At 40.1% G+C, this 26414-nt stretch overlaps 1 protein-coding gene across 2 annotated transcripts in view; it reads right to left on the bottom strand.

Moving 5' to 3' along the window:
- PHKA2 (phosphorylase kinase regulatory subunit alpha 2) overlaps positions 1-26414 on the bottom strand; it is a 44514-nt gene that overhangs the window by 9313 nt on the left and 8787 nt on the right. The window contains exons 10-28 of one of the 2 annotated variants that reach the window (XM_035542125.2): positions 26054-26176; positions 24029-24124; positions 22446-22553; positions 21649-21727; positions 20078-20212; positions 18390-18499; positions 15698-15842; positions 15168-15246; positions 12395-12558; positions 11620-11793; positions 10789-10877; positions 9395-9528; positions 7567-7723; positions 6033-6112; positions 5716-5794; positions 5459-5588; positions 3943-4044; positions 3208-3326; positions 1007-1054 (exon numbers count right to left, since the gene is read on the bottom strand). In XM_035542125.2, the coding sequence (XP_035398018.1) occupies positions 1007-1054; positions 3208-3326; positions 3943-4044; positions 5459-5588; positions 5716-5794; positions 6033-6112; positions 7567-7723; positions 9395-9528; positions 10789-10877; positions 11620-11793; positions 12395-12558; positions 15168-15246; positions 15698-15842; positions 18390-18499; positions 20078-20212; positions 21649-21727; positions 22446-22553; positions 24029-24124; positions 26054-26176 (2151 nt within the window). The remainder of the gene's footprint in view (positions 1-1006; positions 1055-3207; positions 3327-3942; positions 4045-5458; positions 5589-5715; positions 5795-6032; positions 6113-7566; positions 7724-9394; positions 9529-10788; positions 10878-11619; positions 11794-12394; positions 12559-15167; positions 15247-15697; positions 15843-18389; positions 18500-20077; positions 20213-21648; positions 21728-22445; positions 22554-24028; positions 24125-26053; positions 26177-26414) is intronic. The other variant, XM_035542126.2, reaches the window with a different exon arrangement.

Genomic DNA, 26414 nt, shown 5'->3' with positions numbered 1-26414 from the left:
ATGAAAACAAAGTCCATTTTCACTCCTGTTGGTGTCAGTGAGACACGAGTGGTGTTCCACTGATGGTCTGATGCACCCTATTCCTTTACTGCATGCTGACTCAGATAGTCAGAATTTCCTCCACACTGTTCAGCAGAGCGAGGGGATGCAGGAGGGTCAGTGCCAAAGCAGAGAAATCCATCTGCACACAGCAATTACTCTGGCTACTCAGGTGGCTCAGAGAGGCAAGGATCTCCTTCAACAGTTCTGTGCATTTGAGTCAAACACGGTTCAATTCCGCCTTTCTGCACTGGGATGTGGGAAGAGTGAGGCAGCAGCAACCTGAGAGTTGTCAGGCCAGGCCACAGGGCTAGGGGAATGTGCACCTGGGGGTGCTCTGTAATTGTGTATTTAGGGCACCTGAGTGGTGTGCCAGTGACAGCAAGTCTCCAGGCACAGAGATCCTCTCATCACAGCTGCCAGTTCAAGGTGCAGGCATAGCTGCAAGCCTTCTGTCTCCTGATGACAGATTCGGAGCCTCAGACTTTAAACTGCTGAGGTTTCTGCTGGTAAAATATTTAAACAATTATCTCTTTTCTTAACAGTGAGAGTTGAAGAAGGGCTACAATTCTCTGCCTTGAAAGAATATGACAGCCCGAGGAGACACCCAGGCCTGTAAAACCCCTGCCTCAGCAATCTGAAGCAGTACTGGTTTCATTACTGTCCAGAGACTGCCAGGAAAAATGGTACATTACATTACTTTTAAATACTGATGACACCTGTAATATAATCAAGTAACTAAATCTGCCACAGTGCTTTATCTGCTATGACTACTTAACCTTCAGAAGAACTAAGTGGATCTAAATGAGACTATTAAAAGATTACTGATGAGAACGGGCTCCCAGTGAAGATGAGCTAAATGAAGAGGTAGGGTTTTACAACAAGCTTTCACACAGAAGAAGCTGCAGGTGTTCAGAGCCGAGATTCCTGCACACGCATACACACAGAGCTGCAGGCAGTGTTTTACCGTGGAAGCGAACATGCTGCTTGACATGGAGTGGCCCTCATGAAAGAACTACAAAACAAAAACAGACACCAGCAGGTCAGACAGACGGCCACGACAGAACAGGACGCAAACAAGGTTAAGTAACCCATCTGTGCAAAGACGAGGAGCATGGAATAAGCTCAGGTACTCAGGGGAAAACCATGGCAGACTCTGGCTCCTGCAGCACTGCACTTCAGCTGACTTTGGGACAGCCACGTCCGATGGCCAGGGTCACCACGGCACGACAAACACAAACCACCTCAGTTAAGGAGCATGCTGATGTTTTTCTGCAATTCAGGGTCAGAAAAAAAAACAAAACAAAACAAACAAAAAAAAACAAGCTCCCCACTTCCATTCTCCCCTCGTTACGTCAGCTTCTTCTCTTTGCAGTGGAAGGCCATCGTGCTGCAGAAAGCCCGCAGGATGCCAGCAGGGTCGGCAGTGCTGAGCAAACAGCTGCAAAGCAAAGCTTTCACAGAACCACGGATGCACCCCTTTTCACACTGAGCACTTTTCTGTAGCTGTCCCCTCCCAAGCCATGCCCTTTAATTAGTGTTAATGGTTCAGACCTAGGCAAAGTCTTGGTTTTCAGACTCCAGAAACATCTGCAGTAAACAAGAGAGCTGCAGCTGCTCAGCACACAAGCTCTGGTGTAAAGAAATGTTGGTGCAAGTATTACAAGTGTCCTTCCTGACACAAAGCTGTGTCCTCACCCCCAACCCAGTATGACATAAAATCGGAATTTGGCAAGTTATTTAGAGAGTGCAGTGAGAGCAGGCAGGAAGCACCATGAATGGATGGGTGGGGGGAATAAAAGTAAGAACAGCCAATTCCTCATCTGTGCAAAAAGTGTTTCCATCTAATGCAAAAGCAATGCAAGGAAATACCTTTTCAACCTTAACAAACTGCACAGGGATTCAGCTCAGGCCCACCTGTGTATTTAAAATAAAATAATGCTGCCGCCTAGTGCCCAGTCCCCCTTCCTTCTGGGAAAGGCTCTCAAGTCAGACATCCGCGGTCGGCTGTAAGACCAACAGCCACGCTCAAACTGAGTTACTAAGGTCACTTTGGAGCCTGCATTAAGCACCCAGCAGCATTTTCATAGACACAACTGTACCAACGGTGGGGACAAGGCAAGCTCGGCCACAGTAACACCAAGGCACCAGCATGGCTCAAACACAGCGACCAGATCTCACGAGGCACAAACCGCACGTTTCGCAGGCACCGTTGCTTCTCTGATTGATTGTATAACAAAAACAATTATTAACTGATCTTTATGTCAGCATCAAATGCCTTATGTCGAGCTCATACAGAAATTCCACTCCTCTCCAAAAGCTTAACAAGCAAACTTGTTTCATACAATCAAGGTGAATACCACATACTTCCTTAGAAACTTAGAGATAGCCTCAGAGTAAATGCAAGACTTGCTTATTAAGCTCTCAGCAGAGAGGGTAATTTTGAAATGTTTCTTACATGAAATACTTCATTCTCATAAATGCCTTTTATCTGACCACTATCTTCCTGTTTATCTACAGCAAAATAAAATTACTAATAGAAACACAAAAAAGAGAAATCAAAAACACTTGTAGTAAAACCATCAGTCACATGAATTCAGAACACTTTGTGTGTGTTTTCTATCACATCTCTTCATATGTTCAGTTGCTGTGCTATTTAAAATATATATATATATATATATATATATATATATATATTCTAGCAGTAGTCATTCTCAATTCCTGAAGAAACAAAACAGGAAAAAAACAAACCAAGATTTCTCTTCCAAGTGTATCTTTTTTCCCAAAGGCACATAGACCATATTAGAAACCTGTGCAGAGTACAAGAATGACAACTGCATGAAAGCTTTGTACATCTGACTTTGCCTTAGCTAAAAAATTATAAAAATGCTGTTTTAAGGTTGATGCCATAAATGCATTACAGTTTGCTCAAGTTCTTCCATATCCAGCATGTGAAAAAGAACAAAAAAGGAACTACAGTTTGGGAGGAAACATCCCCTTCGTGCTTTCTATCAGCTTTAAATCAAAGGATGTTTGGAAACTTCTGTGATTTACCATGAGCTTATTCAGCATTAAAAACAGCCTCCCGAAATGCATACACAAAAATCTGACTTAACACATCTCCAAAACAGCTGCATTTTCTGATGAGCACTGACAGAAAACCCTCACCTGCTTCATCTCGCTCTTTAATTTAGTAATACCACTTCTTCCTGTTTTGGTTGCTCCAGAATGCCCCATTTCATGAATAGAAATTGCAGGGCTAGATGAAGAGGAATCCATAGGTCGCACTAGAAGAAGCAAATGGACATTTAAAAAATTATACAGGTCGGAAAACATACGGAATTGTATCTAGAAGAGGCAGATAAAAGCATGTCCTTTCACAAGCATACAATGCTCTTTTTGACAGCATCCTTTCAAATCACATCAATAGTTCAAGCCTGATTGCATCAAGCCAGGGTGTAGATCCACAGTTGGATACTGGGGCCTGATCTTCCAAGACACTGAACAATCACAGCATCAAAAGACAAGGGAGTTGCAATGAGTCTGTGAGGGCTTACGAATGAACCTGGAAACCTGCTGAAGGGCCAGCTGGGAATTCTGAGGATCACAGACACTCCTTCAAGGCAGGCTGGATACGCCCTTTTTATGGTCTTTGTTCTGGTCACATAAAATTTCTTCATTTTTAAAGTTTGCCTGATACAATCTTGATACAAAAGTGCAGGATAGTTTCCATCATGTGTGTTTTTTTTTTTATCCCTCCGCAGCTAATGTACACAAGTACTGGCAATCTATGTTTAATACATTACCGGTACTTCTGTTTTACATGCATTGAGAGTACAATCCTGCTTATATGATGATCTAACTCTATATTTACAGTACTCACTTAACATATGGACAACTTACAGCTTCTTTCCACACCAAACTCTTTTCCACTGAGAATATGATGTAGGAGATTTTTCATATCAAAGGGGCTTAGATTCATCAAACTCTCTGAAGCTTCTTCACCTAGTTTAAAAACAACCATCAACAAACATCACTATAAGCTGGTTTACAAATTGTTTTCCTAACCGAACTGCTGGCTGGCTGGAGTTCCACCACATTTATTTTTGTAGCTAATGCTTCCTTTAAAAAAAGATTAATATGTTGTCATTTCAAAGAAAATACATTTCAAGACTAAACAACAAACGCTGCATGGAGATGACTCTGTTTGCATTACTGAACAGCCTGTGCAGGCTGTGTGAAATCTCACTGAAGCTGATGATGAGAAAGCAGTTGCTCCTTCACAGAGCAAGATTGCTTGAAAAATCACTACAGCCATCTCCCAAAAGCAGATCACATAGATCTAAATTACAGAGCCAGAGTTATTCTGTAAAGAACAGCATGCAAATGGAAGGCTTGTGTTTTATTTGATTAAAGGATTGTGCTTGTAAGTGAGAGAGAAAAAGCACATACATACACATGAGCGCATATGTACACGCAGACAAGTCTCTCAAAGGAGAGCATGGAAATGGCGGCAATGAAGCTGAGAGCAGTGTGCAAAGAAATAACTAAAGGAGCACTGGAAAAAGAGGCTTTGAAGTATGAATGAAGCAGCTTCTGGTTCTCAGCTTCAGCTTTGGGGGAAATACGGTTTTCTGTGCACTCCTCATAGAGAAACAGGATTATCCCAGAAAATTACTTAGCTACATTTATCAACTTCTCCTAAGAGACAAACCTGCCGCTTCCTCAAAGGCAGGTATCCACCTAATTTTCATAGAAACATAGAATCATTTAGGTTGGAAAAGACCTCTAAAATCATCTGGTCCAACCTTTTGTCAAAGAGAGCAGCAGTGTCCAAAGCGGGGACCCTTTAAAATATGATTCATGAAGTTTTCCCCTTTGAGGTGTACTAGTACATTAGAAACAGTGATGAGCTAAGCCACAAAAATATGGTCCAGACCATGCCCCTAAATGTCAGCATTTGAGAATGTATTTTCATCACACTAATTTGACCACTTCTGATGATGGTTTCTTCTTGACTTTTGACCCCTTTGAACTCCTCTGATGTGGAAAAATCTTCAATGTTTTTTCAGATATTTCATCAGTCATTCTTCATTCAGAAGATCCTAATCCAGGGTCCTAATCCTCATTGCAATTAATAGCATTGAGTCCCTAAATACACACGCGTACAATTTGATGATCAGCACCTCAAACACTTAGTGAAAGTCAGGGGACTTAAGTACTTACTGCCTACTTCAGACTGACAACGTAGGGGGAGAGGAGAGGCAGGAATCTTTCATTAAGTGAAAAAGGGAAGTTATTTTCACAGTTATTAATTGTACATATTGAATGAAGAATTTAACACGTAAATGAAAAAACAATGACTACGGTGAAGCAGAAATAATGCCATAAGTATCTCCTATGATAAAATTACACTTACCTGAGCACTTCAGACTCCGAGCCAGCTCAGTGGCCATCACCTGAATTATCAGACCGATGCGGAGCCTGAGCATCTCCATGAAAAGACTAGGCTGTGATCGAACGTACATTGCCAAGTACATAATTATTTCCTGTAAGGACAGATCCATAAAGGCACCTATTCAAAGTGGGTCATCTTAGGTTTCCCAGTCACAGCAGGAACACTGGCATCACACTGGGCACAGCTTAAAGAACCCTTTTCTTCCCCATGTTGCTTACCTGTGTCAGGACAGCAATACTGATGTCTTGGCCACTGGCTTCATAAATAAGATCTGTGAGCTCCTCAGGTGGCAGGGGGCTGTAAGAAGGCAAACCACAGTTAGCAGTTAGCTCAGGCACTTGCTGTTGACTTCTTGAACGTGTACAGGAACCAAGTCACCCAGAAACATCTTTGCACTACAAGCTTTTCTGTCTTGGTGGCTGCAATCCTTTCTAAGGTTGAGCAACAACTTTTAAAACAAGATGATAGTAGCAGAATGGTACCAGCAAGATGCAGAAAGGCAGGCTGCTTCTACTGAGACTGAGCTCCAACTTACGTGGTAATGATTTTCTCGCGGGGTTCTGGTGGCAGGCCCACAGTAAGTTGCTTGTGGTGTGACAGGAGGTCTGTGCATGCCTATCATGATGTGACAGAAAACAAGAGACCTTTCTCTGAGTCATGCAAAAGCGATACAGCTTTTAATTCCAGAAAATTAAGCGTTTCTTTAGCAATTTTAAGTGCATTTCTATTAACTACCAGATGTGCAGATCCAGCAGAATGCTGTTAAGCAGTTGCCAAACATTCCCTGATATCAGCAGGGCTATGAGTCTACCTAGGATGAAAGCTCACACTGAAATCAGCAGCATAATGTTTATGTACTCCATTGGGGCTGGAAGATCAATAAAGGACTTTACCATAAGATAAACATTTGATTTTTATTTAAGACAAAAAATATATATATCAATGGAAAGCTTGGAAGTATTAGCTAAAAAAATGTATCCTGTATACTAGTATCTCTCTTTAAAATAAAATAAATAATAAAAAAATTACATTGCATTCCCAAATTATGTACCCTGAAATAGGTGCTTCCTCCAGTACCAGTGTTTTACTCTTCTATATGTACTTTCTACAAAAGAGGGTGTTTAATTTACCTGTTTTAGCATCCTCAAACACAGACCTCACTGACCTACGTTCCTCTGATTTCTTTAGGAGTCTATCCCTCACCGTGGAACAAAACCACTACTACAAATCACCTCTACTCTCATCCTCCCCAGTTCTTTGCCAACATCTTTGAAATTTAACATACATAGCCATGTCTGTATTGCTCATCCATAATGTCTTGAGGATAGAAAAGGTACTTAGTGAAGTACCATGCAGGATGACTATCAAAAATTGCTCCCTGCAAATATGACCATCAGTAGAACAGGTCATTCTAGGCGTTACTATCAAAGCTTTGAAAATGGCCAGGAACTAGAGAAAGAGTTATTTGGAAAAATGCAGTGCTACGTACAAACTGCTGTACTTAAAACAGCAGAGAGGAAATGTTTTTGTAATGTTCAAAATGAAATCTGTGCCCTTAAAATGGATCTTCCTTGCTAATCTTGAGTAGTCCCAGATATCCTAATGCCTCTGTACACCTGCAGCCACTCACACTACAGACTGCCTGCCCAACGGGACAGGAATTGCCTGATCATGTTTATGCATAATCTCTAGCACCATAACACACTGGTGCTCCAAAAGTGTTTATGCTACGACAATAGCAACAAGCGATTGCCAGCGACCACTACAACTTTCAAAGCACATAATTAAGCTTCTCAGACAAACAGAGATTAAACAAAGCCTTCACAATCATTTGCAGTTTGACAATCTCAATCCATTCTAACACTAGCACAGTTCTGAAAGGTAAAGATGCTGCAGTAGGATTTTAGATCAGAAAAACAACCGACGTTTACTGAAAATTGCTGCAATAGGTATGTTGTGAAGACCAGAAGAAGGCAAGCACAAGCCCCACAGGCACTTGTGCCACACATTGGTAGCCTTATCTCTGTTTCCAGGCAGGAAACTGAACCAGCACTATTTGTATTTCATACCTCTGCCAGGACTTCCACTCGCTTTTTAAGTATACCAGAAATATAACGGATTAATCCCCACTCCTGATTGAGGCCTGCCTTTCTGTAAAGCTCGTTGAGCAGGCAATGAACAGTGACGCCATATTGTCCGTTCAGCTCTGTATCCCAGTCAGGGCCTCTGCCAGAAAACAGAAGATAATTTTCATTAGAGAAAAAAACAAGCAGATTTCTAAGGGCTCCTCTATGAAGGACAGAGAGAGAAAACAGGAAACTCACAATACTGCATCGCTTAATCTTACCACACAACAAGCAGCCTGATTTTGATTGAATTGCTCATTTTGGTGACAGACTTAAGTACACGGGACATGGGGGCCCTTCACCAGAGATCTGGTGACATCTTGTGACAGCAACTCTCATATTAACTAGAACACTTACTTAGCCATAAGACCGTGACCCATAGAATTTCCCATCAGACTTCAAACTGAACATGCACGCAGACAGTTTGCTAGAGGAAAGCTCCATATGTTGCTCTTTAAGAGCAAAATTCAGCACTTTCTTCAGTACTGCTGAAGACTGCACCCATTTTTTCACACACTTCAGGGACCTCTGAGTTTTTGTGCCCCGCATCTTTCGTATCTACTAATTAGATTTCCACACTGCTTATGCCATTACTGATAAATCAAAGGAGAATTCTGGTCTTCTGGTTTTGAAATTCACTGCATTATGGAAAAAAAAAAAAGGCACTTCTTGTTGACAATGTTTTGAAGCACCACAGAATGACCTTTCAGCTCCTGTTAGAGGGACAGAGTTCACCAGAGCCCAAGAGAGATATCAGTGGTTAAACAAATCTAGAACAGGAAATTAAACGTGTTTTACGTAGTTAAACAAAAAAAATGGTAGTTTTTCAGGATCTCCTTTAATCTTTAAGAGAGGCTGCTAAACATTTTGCTTAGGAAAACAAGATCAAAGAAGAGGCCCTCACAGGAGAAAGACTAAAATAAACAAAAACGCAATCTCTGTAACACTACGGAAGACCATCTGTGATCAATAAATTTGCACCCTTAAGCTATCTTTCTGCCAGATTCTAGCTGTATTCCCCGCATAGAAAAAAAAAAAAAAGCCCAGTAAGAATATGACTCTGTTGGTCTGTATTTGCATTTTGTTCTCATCAAACCTATGTAATGAGCAGCTGTTTACTAACCCCAGTAGCTTGGGTTAAACCGTTCCCAGAAACACTTTGAAGAGCACTGAGCTTTAGCCAATGATGTACTTAAGCACGCAAGGATTAGAGGAAAAAATAGCGACTACTCATTAAAGCTGCATCTGTGCTTTAGTTAGAAAATGACAAGATTAAGTATCCCTCCACTTCCCTCCTTGTGTATAAGGATCACACCAAATCTTTGTGAACTTTATTAAGTGCCACAAATACAGCAAGGGGTGTTCTTATTCATGTAAAGGATTTATACGTTTCACTGGAGTGCTTGAGAGCCTGTATGTATGTGCAATTGTGTGCCGATCAACTTTGAAATTTGCACAACCATTTTTTTTATTTATGCAAATTATTTATGTAGTCAAGATAACTGAAAATATTCCTGTTAAAGCAAAAAGCGTTTTAACCTGTCCCCTCCAAACACAACCCTGAATACTGGCAAGCTTTTGCACAAGAATAATCAAATACTGGGGCCTTGGTCAACCTGATGGTCACCTGTGGGTGGTATCCCTGCCCATGGCAGGGGGGTTGGAACTTAAAGAGTTCTTTAAGATCTCTTTCAACCCAAGCCATTCTATAATTCTATGAAATAGCTGCGACAAACTTAAAGAAGCTGAAGTTTATATTTGGATAACTCACTTGACTATATGCAAGATATATAAGATATCTGCTTGATCATGGAGCGTTGGGCATTCGTTCAGGTGCTCAACAAGTTTCCTGCAATCCAAATCACCATGAGCATCTTTAGGTAAGTTCAAAATGTTTTCAGAGTCCTAATAACAAAGAAGGATGAAAATCAAGTAAGAGACATTGAAAAAAGTAGCAGATCAAATTCAAACTGTAGTTTTCCATTAAAGAACACAACAAACATGCAACACAACTCTGCACTTGAAATATAGACATATCATGTAGTTCTTGTCAGATTACTGCAGGCATGAAAAGGAGGCTGATCCCCAGAAACACAACACCCAGAATGGAACTTTTGTCTCTAGTTTTGGTTGACTCAACAAGAAAAGCCATTTTTTGGACAAAACAAACAAATACTTCATAAAAGAAAGAAACAAAATTATTTGCATGCTTTTCCTGTCTTTTTCTTGTCATATACTGCTACTTGCAAAGACACAGAAGCAGAATGATACTACTTTTATTTTTGGTTGAAATCATTTAAAGTTCTGTCTCTAATCAGTATATATGTGGTGCTTTAGGAATGCAGATGTTGCCGTCATAAATTTTCCAAGCTTTTGAAACTAGCATGTTAACTAGTCAGATGATGCAATACAGCAGTGAGTTCTTAGATGAAGAGAAGTTTCATTTAACAAGCTATCAGCAGTATGTATGGCCCTAAAATACCATTTCCACAGACACAGCCTATAGAGCAGAGTCCTTCAGCAGGCTGGATACAACCTCACGTAACTGCTTTCAGCCCCTGGTCACATACTAGGCGAGAACAAACGCCCAGCACAAACCCATCCTTCACGGCTTCCAGTGGTATTTGACTGGTGCCTTAGGACATCAGGGGTTGGAATTAGGTGATCTTTAAGGTCCCTTCCAACCCAAACCATTCTATGATTCTACGATCTGTCCTTTCACATACTATCCTCCTGAACAGAAACCCCTATAAGTGCCATTTCTTGAAGAATAATTCTAAAGGCTATGAATATCCTAATTTTCCCTTTGTGAGTTCAGCTAGGACCAAAGACGATGATATAAGCCTTAGCCATTAAAAACGAGCACTTATTATATTATTTTGTTTTGCACACACTATTAAAAAATTCCATGCGATAATGTCTATTTAACAAAAAACAAAAACAAACAAGCAAACAAAAAAATCCCAGCAAAAACACCACCACCACAAAGCAAACAAACAAACCAACAAACTGATGGAGTTAACTTTTCATTGCCCCAGACAGAATGGGTTGGCTGTCAAGGTAACAAAAATGACAACTAGCATATGGCTTGGCTAGTAGTGACAGGGAAGGTCACAGTATTAAGTGTTAAAAACACAAACAGCATAAAAAAATCCCACAGTTTACCTTTCTGTCAAAGGAAAGGGGAGTATCAACAAGATTCAGAGACTTCCGGTGCGTGTTCAGAACTTTAGTCGGAAGAGACATGGAAACAGCTGGAAAGCAAAGCCAACAACAACAACAACAATTAAAAATCGCCCATTTCAGTAACACGAAAAGTAAAAACACCTACATAAAGTAATTGTACTAGGAAAAAACAACAGAAACAAAAATGCTTGAAGGTTTATTAATATACACTAAAGTTAACGGAAGCCTTGCCTTAACCCTGGTTAGGGCAAGGCTTCCCTTAACCAGGGCATTGGACACTACGTACCTACATGTAAAACACTGTATGCTGGAATCCACTTACAAATTCAGTCAAGGAATTATTTGAGTGAAAGTCCTCTCATCAGTCTATCAGTAATGTAACCTTATTAGGAATACTGTCTTCCCTCTCTACACGATATATTCTTACAGATGTAGAGAGTACATCTGTATACTTACGTTTTCTGCCACTGAAACATTTCATTTCACCACAGCTTCACTAAAATAAGAATGTGTGTTTTATCTGTCTTTGTACAATGGCAAAAAAATAAGAGAATTCACTGACTTGGGTTCTAAAATTCTATCCAATCAACTAGTTTTCATAACATTAACTTTGAATCACTGCAAGTTATTTATACACACGCCATGGCATGGGATACTGTGGGAACACTACACAGCAACAACTTCAGACTCATTTTCATTTCTTGATAACTACAATACAACTTGTGTCACTAGCTTTTTCCGAATAGCAGAATTTGGAAACACTTGAGTTTACCCCTTTTAGCACCCAAAACCAGTATTAGGGAGAAATACCTGGAATCTCCAAGCCCTTTGCCTTGGCCATTATTGACAGTATCTCCTGTGTGGAATGGTTTGCACTGAACACGGGTGGTTGATTAGCAGTCTTGGAAGTTGGAGGCAGGTATGACTTCAGTGCTGTACTCTGCAGGATATCATTTATATACTGATCCAGCTCATCCTGGCTTTCTAGTGAGACATACATAAAAGAAAAGGAGCATTAAATATAAGAAAACATATACATTATCAGTGCTTTCTTTTTCATTACACACCATTCTATTCTTGTTTATACAGAAAGGCATGCAAAAATGTAAGAATATCATAAGCAAGAGACTCTTAAGCTGAAAAAAATTGAAAGAAAATAAAAATTAAACAGTTTTTGATACTTTTTAAACAGTTAAATTTCAAATTGTCTTTCCCTTTGAAAAGGATCAGAATGGTTTTTCTCTTGCTGGTAGTCCAAAGATCAGCTCTTCCATACAAACCCATATGACTCCTCACACTCTCTACCTCCCTCTAGCATCTTTCACACAAACCCAATGTGCTGATTCCTCAGACCCGGTTTTACCACAGCAGTTACCAGTCAATGCCACACCAAGAACATGGGAAGAATATACACAAACTCCTTCTCCAAACTAAGTCATGCACGTACTGTTCTCAGATTGAAGCATGAGAAACCTGAATGACTACCAACTGTGCACAAATTAGATTCTGCATAGTAGGGCAAACCCAGGCTCTAACTGACAGAACATTATAGAGGAAAAGAAAAAAAAAGTGAGAAAACTACTACCTTTTTCACAGAAATCTGCTGGATAGCCTCCATATTCACTGTCAGGGCTACAACGGCCTTCATTAGGGTCATCAAACAGTTTTACATCACAGTCTGGATCCAGAAAGCTCAGATGCGTGTGAAAAGAGGTGGTAAGAAATTCTGATAGCTTGCCTATCTTCACCCTGCAAACAGGAAAGCATGCCAGAGGGAGCTAACAGACATCATTTTGATACTGGTTAATGCTCACTGAGCTTTCAACAACTCCAAAATCTATAAGACTTAGCTGTCAAATCCACCTTTGGTAAGTATGAAGAAGTAAATAACCAATATGGAGAAAAACAAGTACAAAATATCAGTTGCGGATCCAGCTGGGTACTGCTCTATCTACTAATTGCACTTAACTGTGCCATGGTAACACTCACAGGTCTAACCCAACGCCAAATTATGCAAGGTGCTGTATGTATATATGAGGAGAGGTCCCAAAGAAAGATCTAAACTCCGAGAACCATGCAAGACATAATCAGTCTGAGAAGTCCCCAATGACAGCAGTATCTTTTCACAGAACTGCAGTGCTGCTAGAATAACAGAAAGCACATCTGATTGTCAAAGAAAGACACTGACTGAGGGAGGGCAAGCATAATGACAATAGGGAGATGCTGTGCCATCATATTAAATCACTTTTATAGGTAGATAAGTGGAATACACAATCTTACAAATCGTAATTCGTATTTAAAACAGGTCCAATAATTTTGAAAGATAATTACTTCTTAAAAACGAAAGCCCAGCCAAGACCAAGGTTTTGTATTTCCAAATTTTTAGAATAGAATAGTTTCAGTTGGAAGGGACCTACAAAGATCATCAAATCCAACTGTCAACACTACTTCGGGGCTGATCCAAAGTTAAAATATATCATTAAGAACGTTATCCAAATGACTTTTAGACATGGACATGCATGGGGCACCAATCACCTCTCTAGGAAGCCTGTTCTAGTGTCTAACTACCTTCTTGATAAGAGGTTTTGTTTTTTTTTGAAACTCACCTCATGCAGCTTCAAGCCATTTCCATGCACCCTGTTACTAGATACCAGAAAAAAAAAGACAACCACCTCCCACTCCATTTCCCCTCCTCAGGAAGCTGCAGAGGGCAATGAGGTCACTTCTTGGCCTCCTCTTTCCCAAGCTCGATAAACCCAGTGTCCTCAGCCTCTCCTCACAGGACATGCCTTCAAGCCCTTTTACCAGCTTTGGTGCCCTCCTCTGGATGCTTTCAAGGACCTTAACATCCTTTTTTTGTTGTGGAACAGAACTGCACAGAGTATTCAAGGTGAGGCAACACTAAATACAGCAGGAGAATCACCATTTTTGACCAGCTGGCTGTGCTGTGTTTAACACACCCCAAAATGGAGTTTGGCTTCTTAGCTACCAGGGCACACTGCTGGCTCATGCTGAGCCTGCTGTTGACCAGCACCCCCAGGTCCCTTTCTGCTGAACTGCTCCAAAGCCACTCAACTCCCCATGTGTACTTAGGTCCAGTATTACTCTGTCCCAACTGCAGAATCCGTCATTCTTTCTTGTTACATTTCATGCTGGAGCACTGGGACATCGTCAACAATCTAGATCCCTCTGCAAGGCCTCCTATCCCTCCAGTGGGTCAGCAGCACCTCCCTCCACAGTCATCAGCAAACTTGCTGAGGATGCACTCCACTCCTGCATCCAGATAACTGACAAAAATGTTGAACAGGACTGGCCCTAGAACAGAGCCCTGGGGAACATAACTAGTGACCAGCCACCAGCCAGATGTAGGTCCATTCACTATGGCCCTTCAAGCTCTGTTGAGCCAGTTCATCAGTGTAGCATGAACCTCTTCACCTCACAACTGCGGACTTTGTCCAAAAGGATACTGTGAGGGACAGCACCAGAAATCTTGCTAAAATCCAGAAAAACTACATCCACCACCTTCCCCTCATCCACTAAGCAGATGATCTGATTATAGAAGGATATGGAGTTAGTGAGACAGGACTTTCATTTTGTGAACCCTTGTTGGCTGGGCCCGATGACTGTGTTATCATTTCAGTGCCTTTCTGTGGCACCCAGCATAATCTTCTCCATAAGTTTTCCAGGTACTCAAGTTGAACTAACAGGTCTGTAATTTCCAGAGTCTTCTCTCATGCCATTCTTGTAAAATGGGATAGTGTTGGCTAGTTTTCAGTCAGCGGGGACCTCCCCAGATTCTCCAGACCTTCTGTAGGTAACTGAGAGGGGTCCTGCTATAACATGGGAGAGGTGTTGGAACTAGATGATCTTTGAGGTCCCTTCCAACCCAAGTCATTCTATGATTCTATGAACATCCACTAGCTCCCTCAGTACTCTGGGATGAGTCCCATCAGACCCAGTAGACTTATAAACATTCAACTGATGCAAACAGTTCCTTACAATTTCAGTATTAACAAATGGGAAGTTGCTGCTCCCCCAGCCATGGTCCTCCACTTGAAGACAGGGCAACCCAAGGCCTATCATAAACATTAAAGACTGAGGCAAAAAAAAGGCATTAAATGCCTCTGCCTTTAATCAGCTATCAATGGCAGTGAGAGATGGTGCACCTCTTGGGAAATGGATTTTTCCTACTGCATTTGAGGTCCAGCTACCATCTGACCCCCACATAACCATTAACGCTGCTCTCTGTCTCGAGTTCCAGCACGAGATCTATGCAATATCACAGGTTCAAACCTGAGGCTTGTATATGATTTAATTAAAAATTCACAGAGAGAATCATTTGGTGGTTATGGCAGTACCTTGCACCTCCAAAATAACCATCCTCTAATTTTCGTATGGTGGCAAGAACCGCTGGATGAATGTCAGTACCATCGTCAACTGAAAAAGAACAATAGAAGAGTTTGAAGCTTACCAACACATTCTTAAATTATCATGTACAAGTGGATTACCGGCTGTTCTCTACAAAGTAAACTAAATTTAAAACAGAACCCACGAGTGCTATCAATACCAGATTATTAAAAAAAATAATCAAAACAATCAAAACAATCCCAAGCCCCTCCACCCATGACAAGTTCCAACAGGCCTTCTATAGAATTTCTTTGGACAGAAATAGTATGGAGATGGTGAGGAGATGCAAGGATATTAAGGAGTAAAAGAAAAATATTACACATCATCCAAGTTCAGCATAGACTTGAGAAAGTTAAACCATACTTTTGATGTTAAAACTCAGATGTTGAAACAGTCATACCATCTGTCTCTGCTCAAACCTACCCGCATCCTACTCCCCCACAATAATTATTCTGCTTGCAATTGAGAAAATCAACTTTACCAAGCATCGTGTGGGTGATGGGAAATGTCAGGGTTGGTCTCCCTGTCATCCTCCAACAAGAAGTGAGGTAAGCCAGCTCTGTCTTGAGCATCTCCACAATCATCTGATTGTCTAGAGCCAGATAGAAGTGATGCTGGTCAGTAAACTAGAGAACAGAGAAATTTGGTATATAAGTACTTGTCAGTGCTCTCCTCTATTTTTTTTCCCAATGAAAAAAAAATGATTTTTTTGGTTGAATTAACCAAACAAGGCATGCTATTGGGAAAAAAAAAAAAAGACCCATGCTTGTGCAGAACATGCTTTTTCTTACATTTACAGGTTGACAGTGAAAAAAGGAAGCCATACAAATAAAAACTAGATGATGACCCCCATGAAGTAGAACTCTCCCAGTGATGAATTACAGTAACCTATGATATGCAAGATCAAAGTAGCATAAATGTGGGAGAAAATACAGCAGCAGCAATACAAACAATAAACAGGCTTAAGTGCATGCTGGGGACTGGAAACTAGTAACCCTATATCTCTTGGGAACAATCTAAAACACAAGCAGAATAGGAACAGCTCACAGTTACTGTGGAAAAAAAAGGTATATTAAATGTACAGTGGTAAAGGGTGGTGTTCTCTCTATAAAGGAAGGCCAAGAACCACAGTAAGAGACTATTATGGCTACATCTTAAGCTGGAAAAACAGTGAAAAGTATGTCAAATCAGCCACAACAAAAGCTAAAAGCACACAAGCATTAGGGAGGGGTTGAAAAGGGAAAAGGCTGGGATGTAAAATAAACATCAATTAGTAAGACACATAATGGACAAGGAGAAAACCTTCTGGAAACACATCAAAGGTAATAGGAAAACACAGAAACTGTGGACCTGTTAATGAACAGAGGAAGAGGATAGGAAGAGAGGACACAGACAAGCTGAAGCATTCAGTGCCACCTTTACTGACAGATGACCTGTAATACTACTTTGAAAAGAGAGACAGGAGTTCAGCCTGAGCTTGGGAAGAAAAGGTTAAAGAGCATATAAATTCGAGCTGGCAAAGACATTGTGTCTTTAGAAAGGAAGGGCCAGAATAATGTAGACCAGACAACCCCATTTCAGTGCCTGAAGTCAATTTGAGAGTGCGAAGAGAATTACAAAATGATAAAGCGAGATGGCCAAATGGTCGTATCAAAAAATAATCTCTGCAAATCAGTCTAATTTCCTTCTTTGGGAGCAACTAGATGGTACACACAAAGAAGTGGCAGACAAATCTTGACGTTTGCAAAGCCTTTCACACTAGCAAGCTGAAGAAAAAACATTTGAAAAGGTCGAACCACTTCAAAATTGCGTTCAAACAGTAGTTATAAACCATTTTCTTGAACTGAGAGGGTATCTAACTGGGGTCAGCCTTTGTCCCATCTCTAAACAATGTTTTCATTAGAGAACTGGATGAAATACAAACTATGAAACCACAAAAGCTGTGGACATTACTCAAGATCAACAAAGACGAGTTAATCGCTAACCACAGGAAGGTGAAATTAAACATAAATTCCACTCCATCAGAAACAGGGGTGGGGGGAATGTTTGCCTAAGAAGTACAACGGAAAATGTTATAGAGGTTTGTCAAATAAGGAAAGTGTGTTGCTGATGCAAAGATAAATGCCATTTTGGAAAATATTAGTAGGTATGTCCGTACTTGACACATGCCAAGGTTTCAGCTGGAATACAGGGTCCTATATATATAGCAAGATGTGGACAAAGAGATATTTAAATAGTAGTCACAACTCTGAGGAATTTTTCCCTAATTTGAAAAAGTGGATATTGGTGTGGTGGAACAACACGACATAATAACCAATCTTCTCATGCACGAAATATGTTGTATAAAGCCTGTTGTGATCAATTGACCTGGGCAAGAATAGAAACGGATCCACACTACTTGCAGTAAAACTGATGAAGTTTGGTCATTAAGCAGCACTACAGAAGCCATCTGTGGAATCCACTGAATCTATTCCACTGGAATTTAAAGATTTTAAAAATCAAACATATTTAGGAGGGTGTGAGCATTCTTCATCCTGCTCCAGTTGCACGTTTGGTGTAGATGACCCCTGGAACTTCTAGTACAAACGGTTACAATAAGGCTACAAGAAGTGTGTAGTACTTCTTTAAGTGTACAAAAAAACACAACAACAAACAATTAATTGTAGGAGGATCCAAACTTCTACCTACATTGAAAAAGCCACTAAACAGAAAACAAAGATAGAACATCGTTTTCTCAGCACTTTCTACAATGAAAAGATTATGACTTAGTGTCTTGGGGGTTATAGTATTTGGCACACTTAAGTGAAACTACATTTTCCATTTAAGAAATCAGAAGAAAGAAAATATTAATGGATCTATTTTTGAATAAATTATTTAATTAGCTAGAATGTTGGTTCAGTCAGCGGTCGGTAACAACATTGCACTATTGATTTGCTGTGGCCTTCTGAGCCAAAAGCCAAAGAAGCCAGACTCTGTATGACGGAAGAGACATTTATCAGTATGCCTACTACCTTGATCATCCAACGATCCTAAAAACCCCACAAAGCAAAGTATGTCTGCTTTATTAGCCCTGCTCTGTCTAAAGTGGAGTGACAGCACATGAAAGCAAAGTTCTTCATTAATGATTAGCCATTAAGTACACAGGGATTCCCCTGCCAGCTTTACGTGCTCACCTGAGGGGTAAAGGCAAAAATTTGATTTCTTATCACGTACAGCTTGGAGGTACCCAGCACTCCAATGTGTCGATGTGGACGTCCACTTAATTTCATGTTCTCATTCCTACCTGTAAAGAAAAGAGGAAAAAAAGTCACCTAACACTTCCTCTTTGGTTTCCCATAACAACCATTTTAGGCCAAGAGATCTACTTCATTCGTATCAGCAGGGCAAAAGATAGATAAGAGTGAGATGCTACAAACTAGTGTGTTTTGTATCAATATAAATCAAATTTTAAATCAATATAATAGCTAGGGTTCTTCAATGGCCTGATTCAAAATCAAGATTTTGGCTTCACCAACCATGGAATTAGGTCTTTCATTTGTATTCATTGCTCAGCCCACAAAATTTCACCACCAAGAACAAGAGGTATGCCCTTTCAAAAAACAGGCCATCAACATGTAACAGAAATTTCAGTGCCTTTCACTGTAGAACCTTAAAAGTTCTTGACCTTAAAAGGCTAAAGCACACCTCAATACAGAGAGGGATTTTCTTTTCATGGGGGTAATAAAACCCAATTTTCTCAGTGGGGCTTATTAGCTGACATTCTGCACTGCACCCTTTACTCCAGCACCCAGGAACTGACTTGAATCCGTCTGACACGGAGAATAAGCCAAACAACTATGTGCCTGAAAAGAAATCCCTGTGAACATTACTAAAAAAGTCACGGTTAAAAACAGTACACCAATGTGTCAAAGCAGCCTACTCACCCCCCACTAGTGAAAGAAAGCTATTTCAAACTATTACAAAATAACTGCAAACTTCAGCAAAGCCTTGCAAATGTTTCATTTGTTAGAAGTTCTTTGTAATAAAAAGACAAATTCTTTAAAAAAAATCAGCATATGGAATTTTCCTTCTTCACATAAAGGGCACAATTTCTAAGATTTATTTGAAGGCTGTTACTTTGGATGTTTCAAAGCTTCCAAAAAACTTCCTATTAAAAACAAACAAACAAAAAAAACCATAACAATGAAGAACAAACAAAAACATGAACAGTCTCATGCTCTTCTTCCACATTATCCATTAACCATATTGCCATGGGAACACGCTCCAGATAGACAGAGAAGCATGGTATAGCTCCTCTTATCCATGCTGTAAAACAAATCTACCAACGTTGATCCACCTCATCAATTTTACTTTGTAGTAACATCCATAGTTTTGAGTCATGAATTTTTGGCATGCTTGAAGTTGTAAAAGTAAGTTCAATTAGGAATACATGTAATAAATTTTCACCAAGACCCCTTTCATTCCAGCAAGGATTATAAGAAGAGCCAGTGGTGGTTGAAGGCTTATCAACAAAGAGTCAGTGCTTGCCTAACCCTTTCACAACTGGGCACAGAGAAACTTGTATTTTGGCCATTTTTCTAATGAGGCAGTTTTTTTTCCCTATTGGAGACCCTTATTTAAGACAAAAGTTGTAATCTTGATAACCTTCCTTACACAAGGAAGGTGGTTGATGTTGATAACCTTCCTTACACAAGGAAGGTGTGGGAAGGTGGGAGGTTATTTGTGGTTTTGGGGTTTTGTTTTTTGCTTTTTTGTTTGTTAGTTTTGGTTTTTAAAGTCAAATAAATTGAGACAGTAGGAAGGAAAAAAAAAAAAACACTAAAAATACGTTGTACAGCAATAGAGAGAGGCTTCCACCTACCCAACTTGGTGTAGAGATTACTCAGGATGCGAGCTGGCTGCACTCTCAGTGGATGGATATCAGCAATGCTCTGAACATTGATTCCATGGTCTTGCAATAGATTCTTAATTTGATTAGATTCTGCCAGAATAGTTACTGCATAACAGAAAACAGAAACACTAGTAAGAACCAAAGTTCTTCTCTTTTTTAACTGGCTGCCTTTATTGTCACCTCTCAGCTACTGTGTAATTGACTAAAAATGCACAAAGACCTTACTTCTTTCTTAATTTATGACTCCATGAGATCTAAGGGGATTTGAGAGATCTTTAGGTTCTCTGCTCCTCAGGACATCTTGTCTTTCTTTTCTACTCTGGATCGTAAAGTAATTCAAATTGGAAGGGACCTCACAAGGCCTCTACTCCAACCTTGTGCTCAAAGCAGGGCCAGCTATGAGGTTAGACCAGCTTGCTTGGGGCTTTATCATTTTCTTCTGATCTTTTTCAGTACCGCAAGTTTGGACTGTGCAGTCTCTTTCAGGAGACAGGGCTTTGCTCCTGCAAGTAGTTTTTCCCCTGATTTTGAAAATATTTGTTGTTTTAGTATAGCACATCATATCAGCATAGTCAGGTCAATGGCAAACAGGTGCTGTTATCTGTATAGCAGTAAATGTTACAGCGGCTGTAAAATGGCAGAGGTAGAAAAAAGAAAAAAAGCCCAAATTGGAGGAATTTACAATCCAGGGTCTGATTCTACCTCTTGTCCTGCATGAGTTTTTGCCCATGCCAACTGGGTTATTGGTTTGGGGCTAATGACTCAGTATTCTTCTTTGCATTATAAATAGTTGTCAAAGAATGCTAAAAGTAAGAGTGCATTTATATTTCTGTGAGAAATCAAGCACTTCAGAGTAAAAAGCACCACTGCTGTGATACACCAAGAGGGGGTAAACAAGCACCTGTCCAGGTCAAAATACCACCGATGAAGACTGCTTCTGCTAAATGTGCCATTCTGGAAAAGCAACCAGGCCAGACCCTGGAAAAGGCTTTATCCCTGATCAGTTGGTGTTCGCCCTCCACTTAATTACTGGGTTTGGCTGTTCCTGAACTGATGAATGAAGCTACTCCCTGAAGCAGACAAAAGGCAGCTCTACGTCTGGCTGCTTTCTGCTCTCTAGCTTGCTCCTCACCTCCAGGAACAGAGATCCACTCCACTCATTGCTCTTCTGCTTCCCCTGAAAAGGGGCTGCACAAAAACCTGACTGAACTGACCGGTCTCCTGTAAGTCCTGCTCTTTTCTGCTAGTATCTGACATGACCTTTCTTTTCAATTTAAGATTGAGTCTGCCACTCTCCAGTCCCCATTCTTAACATTTTAACAAGTATTTTTTAAGAGGTTTGTTAAAACTGATCTTCTCTTATGGAAAAAAGCAGCCAGAGAAACAACCCTCTTCTCATTCTCACAGTATCACCAAAGCATCCATGCACCATGCGAAAACCCACATCATTTTAAAACACATCTTTCTTCATTCCCATGCATACGGACTTCACTGTCACATACTCCAATTTACCCAGAATGTTTCAAAAAAAAATCCCTGACCTTGTACCACAACATCAGGTTTAAAGCCAGTGGAAAATCTTCTGTTTAAGGGATCAATTTCACCTGCAGCCAGAAATCCCTAGAATAAATACAAAAGAAAGAAAAAAGAAAGGACACTAAAAAAATTAATAAAAGGCTCTTGATGACATCTACAAGCTATCTTAACCAATTTTCATTTTTAATGGGAAAGTGGGACTTAAAGTCTGGTTTCCCCATCCCATCCCCTAAGTAGTATATTCAATAAAAACAGTCGCTGCAACATTTTTCAGAACAACAAGAAAATGGTTATGACTGACACAATCTGCATATCCTTATTTCCTATTTTAGAGCTGCAGCAAGTGAAGCAATTTGGCCAGGTCAGTGATTTTTCTGCAGCTCTGCAGAGATATTCAGTTGTTCCTTTAACAAGCCCATGACCAATACTGGACAATTCTACAGGCATTTTATGCCACGGAATAAGGCACAACCCTCTGGAGCTGAAACAGTGCAGAATCTTAGCTCTGAAGCAGCCAAGTCAGCTTGGACTTCATATTTCTCTAGCCTAACCATATATCCAGTCCATCTGGCAACTTACTCAGCTTGATAAGAAACAGACAATTTAGTATCTACCAATATATATATTAAAAAAAATAAAAAAAATAAAAAAGCTCCTGAAAGCTCAGAGTCATCCCCTCATCATCCGTGTGCATATTCTGGAAAATAGTGTCCCCTGCCTGACAATCAAATTTTACTTAAAGCCTAACCCAACTCAAAGCAAAATGAAATACAAACTCACCTACTATACAAGAAATAATTACCTCTGCTAATAAGCAGCTAAGGACGTACATTGACTGGCCCCAAAGGTGAGGCAGCTTTCCCATCGGGGCACGATCCACTGAGTGAGGATTTTCATACTCCTCGTCCACCTGACAACAAAAGCACAAACAAGAAAATTACCTTAAAGTTCTGAAGAACAATCAATAACACGGATTTGAAAATACAAAGTCTATCATCTAACCACTCTAATCTGTTATTATTATTATTACTGACATCTCTTGATTTTACTTTTGAGACTGCATGCTCTCTAAGAAAAGAACTATGCTTCCTTAATGTAGACCACCCCGATCTTCAAAGCTGGAGCTTGAATGGGGACTCTGCATGCAACTAGAGCTTTGGTGTTAGCACCTCCCCTTTCTTCTCAGCATCCCTTCGCTGCCTTCCCTCTGGCAGCTTGTAGGGAATTGTGTCTGCTTTCCAGCTCCTTGGACAATGACGCCTGAACTTCACTGATGACCATCTAGCTTCCTGAAAGTTCACATGAAGGTGCTTTCCAAAAATGAAGGCTATTCCACATTTCTTGAGTTAGCAAGAATGTTCAATGGAAAAATGAAGACATTCAGGAAAAACAAACAAACCAAAAAACAAACAAACAAAAAAAACAAACAAGACCCTGCAACAACAACTACAACAAACTGACTTGATTTTGCAGCATACAGATCTTTTGAGGGAAGGGGATAAAACCTCCTGGATAACATCTTTATCCATCTTCAAGCCATTTAAAAACATATAAATAGCAGGCAAAAACTACCCCATTTATTTGTCGTGTTCATCACATCATCATCACATCAAAATTCACAAGAAGACTGAACTCTTACACGCTTGTTCCCACTAGGCAGATAACTCAGAGCTTCAGCCTCAGATGTCTGAGCAAAACATCAGCCTTTGACATTCCTTCCCTTAACTCAGACCAAGCCAGAAGGCTCCACACCCTTAGTGCGTGAGGGCTGAGAAGTCTGGAGTGGGAGGAGAAGTGGGCAGGGAGAGATACAAAAGCAAATACCATGGAAGAGCACACAATGTTGTCTGAATTTCTGTCACAATGGGAGAAACAGGTAAAACAGTGAAAGCAAAAATGGGAAAAAGAAAAACAAAAAACAAACTCATAAAAAAAAAATCTAACAAATCCCAATTCATCTGAAACCTGCATTTATCTTAAATGCAAGCTCTAGAAGAAAAAGAGCACAAACCATTGACAGAATAGGCAGGCAGGAGAGTCTATGTTTACTTCTTCTTTGAGCTTCAGTTTGTAAATCAGCAACAGCGCTTCTTAAATATGTCTTGTTATAAGAACTTAAAAAAATTTTAGATCTGCTCTAGAACTTCCCTAGGCACTCAAGATTCCCAGCTCCAAGATTCGATCATCTGGAAGCCTAAAGTTTACCATTTCTTGGCAAGAGCCATGAGAGGTCTGTTAGTTTTTAATAACGCATAGTGGTCTTTTTTTTTTTTTTTTTTTGCATTGCTAGTGTTGATTTATCAACTAGAGGAAAATTATAGAACTGACACTGATTTTGGTATCTATACTTCAAATACAGAAGTGGATGCTTCAGTTTCACGATACCTTTTCTGGAGGGACTGCATACAGTTCAGGCATTAGAACTATTCCATTCTTTTCTCTAATAAGTATTCCTTCCAAAGCCTCTCTGTACTCTTCTACCTGGAAATATTTATAGAAGGGAGAATTGACAATACATTCAGCAAAACAGAAACAGTAAAAGTTAAAATTTCAGTAATTTTCTGTTGAAAATTAGTAATAAATAAAGAAGGGTGGTGGTAGGGTGGATCACGACTTGCTGATGGAAGAAAAGGCTTCAAATTCTCAGATATTGTTCCAGCATCTCAATATTATCAGCCTCCAAAACATGAGCACACATCTTTAACCAGCAACAAACTAATGAAGCACTAAACATACTACAACTGAGAAGTTACTGGAACAAATTCTGCATGCAATTTGATGATGATGATGCAGTGACATGGAAGACGTCAGGACGGACAATATCCATGAGGAGTGTAAGGTGTGTGAATTGTTAGCTTTCTACCAAGCACATTTGTCTATGATTTTCTGAATCCTGCTTTACAGGATTGGGAATTCAGTTTCTCTTAAAAATTCACCCTGGGGAAAAATTAAAATAGATGTAAACTGATTAAAAATACCTAAGTTAACCAAATGGAAAATCCTCTTGTTCTTGTGTTGCTAGACAACATATTACGAACAGGAATACCAGGCTGATACAGAATGAAAAACATTCAGTATTCTTTTTGCCAGATTCCTTATTTTGACCCATTTCTTAACGATCGCATTCCAAGCTTTTACTTACAGGGAAGCTGTCTTCCAGCACTACCAGAACTTGATTTTGAAGTCCTATTTCTGCTATACTTTTCTGAAGAAGTAGCTACAGTCTACAGCACAAGTTAAGGTACCCACATGTTCTGTCATGGTACACTAGTATTTTCAGTACTCTATCCACTCTTTCTGAGTCCTCAGGATGCTTATTTTCCTAACAAGTGCTGCCACTGCAACTACATGTTTCCCACAGTAACTGGAAGACTAGACACTTACCTGAGTGTCTCAAGTCTCTCACACAGCTACGTTTAAACTGTGGGAACTGAGGGCAATTGTCCATTCTGAGCACACCCTAGCACAGACCATCTGCATACCATAAAGATAATCAGGTACAGACTGCCCTAGATCACCTAACTAAATTCTGGATACTGCTTTCTGAAGAGATAGTTTATTGCCTTGACTAAAGTTTCAGTAAACTCTGACTTTTCTCCTCATGAAACAATGCCTTATCTATCCCCACCAGACTACTACTGCTTTGTTCAACAAAGCAACTCATATTTCTCGTAAATATCTCACTTGATTTATCACATCTGGTACAGAACGGTTTTTTGGTCTGAAATTGCCTCCTTTGTTTCTGATGGTATTTTATTTTTAAGGGATTATATTTAGCAATCTCCAGTCCCTCTGCATACTGGGCAATTTTAGATCACATGTATTCATTACTTCCTTCTGCACCAATCTGCAGAACTCTTGGTGTGAACACACTTAGTCCTTGTTACTTGCTGCTCTTTAAGTTATTTAGCTCCCATGACCACTGAATGCTTGACACAGCAAAGGCATGAAATAACTTAGGGAATCAGCAATTAGCTTATGAAATCAGTGAAAATGAAATGGCTCCTCATAAGGGTCTAATCCACCCCAAATCTCCCTGAATGTATGAAAGTGAATTCTTGTGAATCCCAGTAAATTCCCAGTAGTGTTTGATGCCAACAGAGCATCAAAATTGCACGAGATTCAAATAGTAACACCCATCACACCACAGCCCCAGAGCAGCATGCAAGACCAGAGGCTGCATGTCCTCACCCAGCTACTGATATCTGCAGTACGTGATTCATCTACACAAATACATAATTTGTCTACACCAATATTGCACACGGTGAAGGATCTGCCTTCTGCTGGGTTCTACTACAGGAACGGTCATTGGGACTTCCATGGAGACAACTGATAAGCAAAATAAACATAGAGCAAAGCTACAAAATACTTCTTTGCATTTCTAGTCAAAGGCATTTCCTTTTTCCTCACCTGAATTTTGTCCTCATTAAATACTCCATCAATTAGGAAGTACGTCCAGAACACCGGCCACTCACATTCAATATTCTCAAACAGCTTGAGCTCAGCAGGATCGTAGTGCAGCCTGCTTGGATCCTGGAAATTCAATCATGTTCATTTAGTCACAGTGCTAAATTAGTCACTCAAACTCCATACATAATGGAAGCCTATTTTATACAAGTAATTAAAACCAAGAAACCAATAAAAACACAGGAACCAGTTTCCACGCAGCCTCTTGATTTCTTTCTCACATTCAGTCCCAGGCTCATTTAATCTGTTTCCAGACAAATCAACCCTTCCCAGACTTAGAATCTAGGTGTCACCCAATAATTTG

The sequence above is a fragment of the Cygnus atratus genome, chromosome 1 (genome assembly GCF_013377495.2).
Source record: "Cygnus atratus isolate AKBS03 ecotype Queensland, Australia chromosome 1, CAtr_DNAZoo_HiC_assembly, whole genome shotgun sequence".
NCBI classification, from domain to species: domain Eukaryota; kingdom Metazoa; phylum Chordata; class Aves; order Anseriformes; family Anatidae; genus Cygnus; species Cygnus atratus.
The sequence above is the reverse complement of the archived record's forward strand: the minus strand, read 5'-3'. Positions and strand labels throughout refer to the sequence as shown.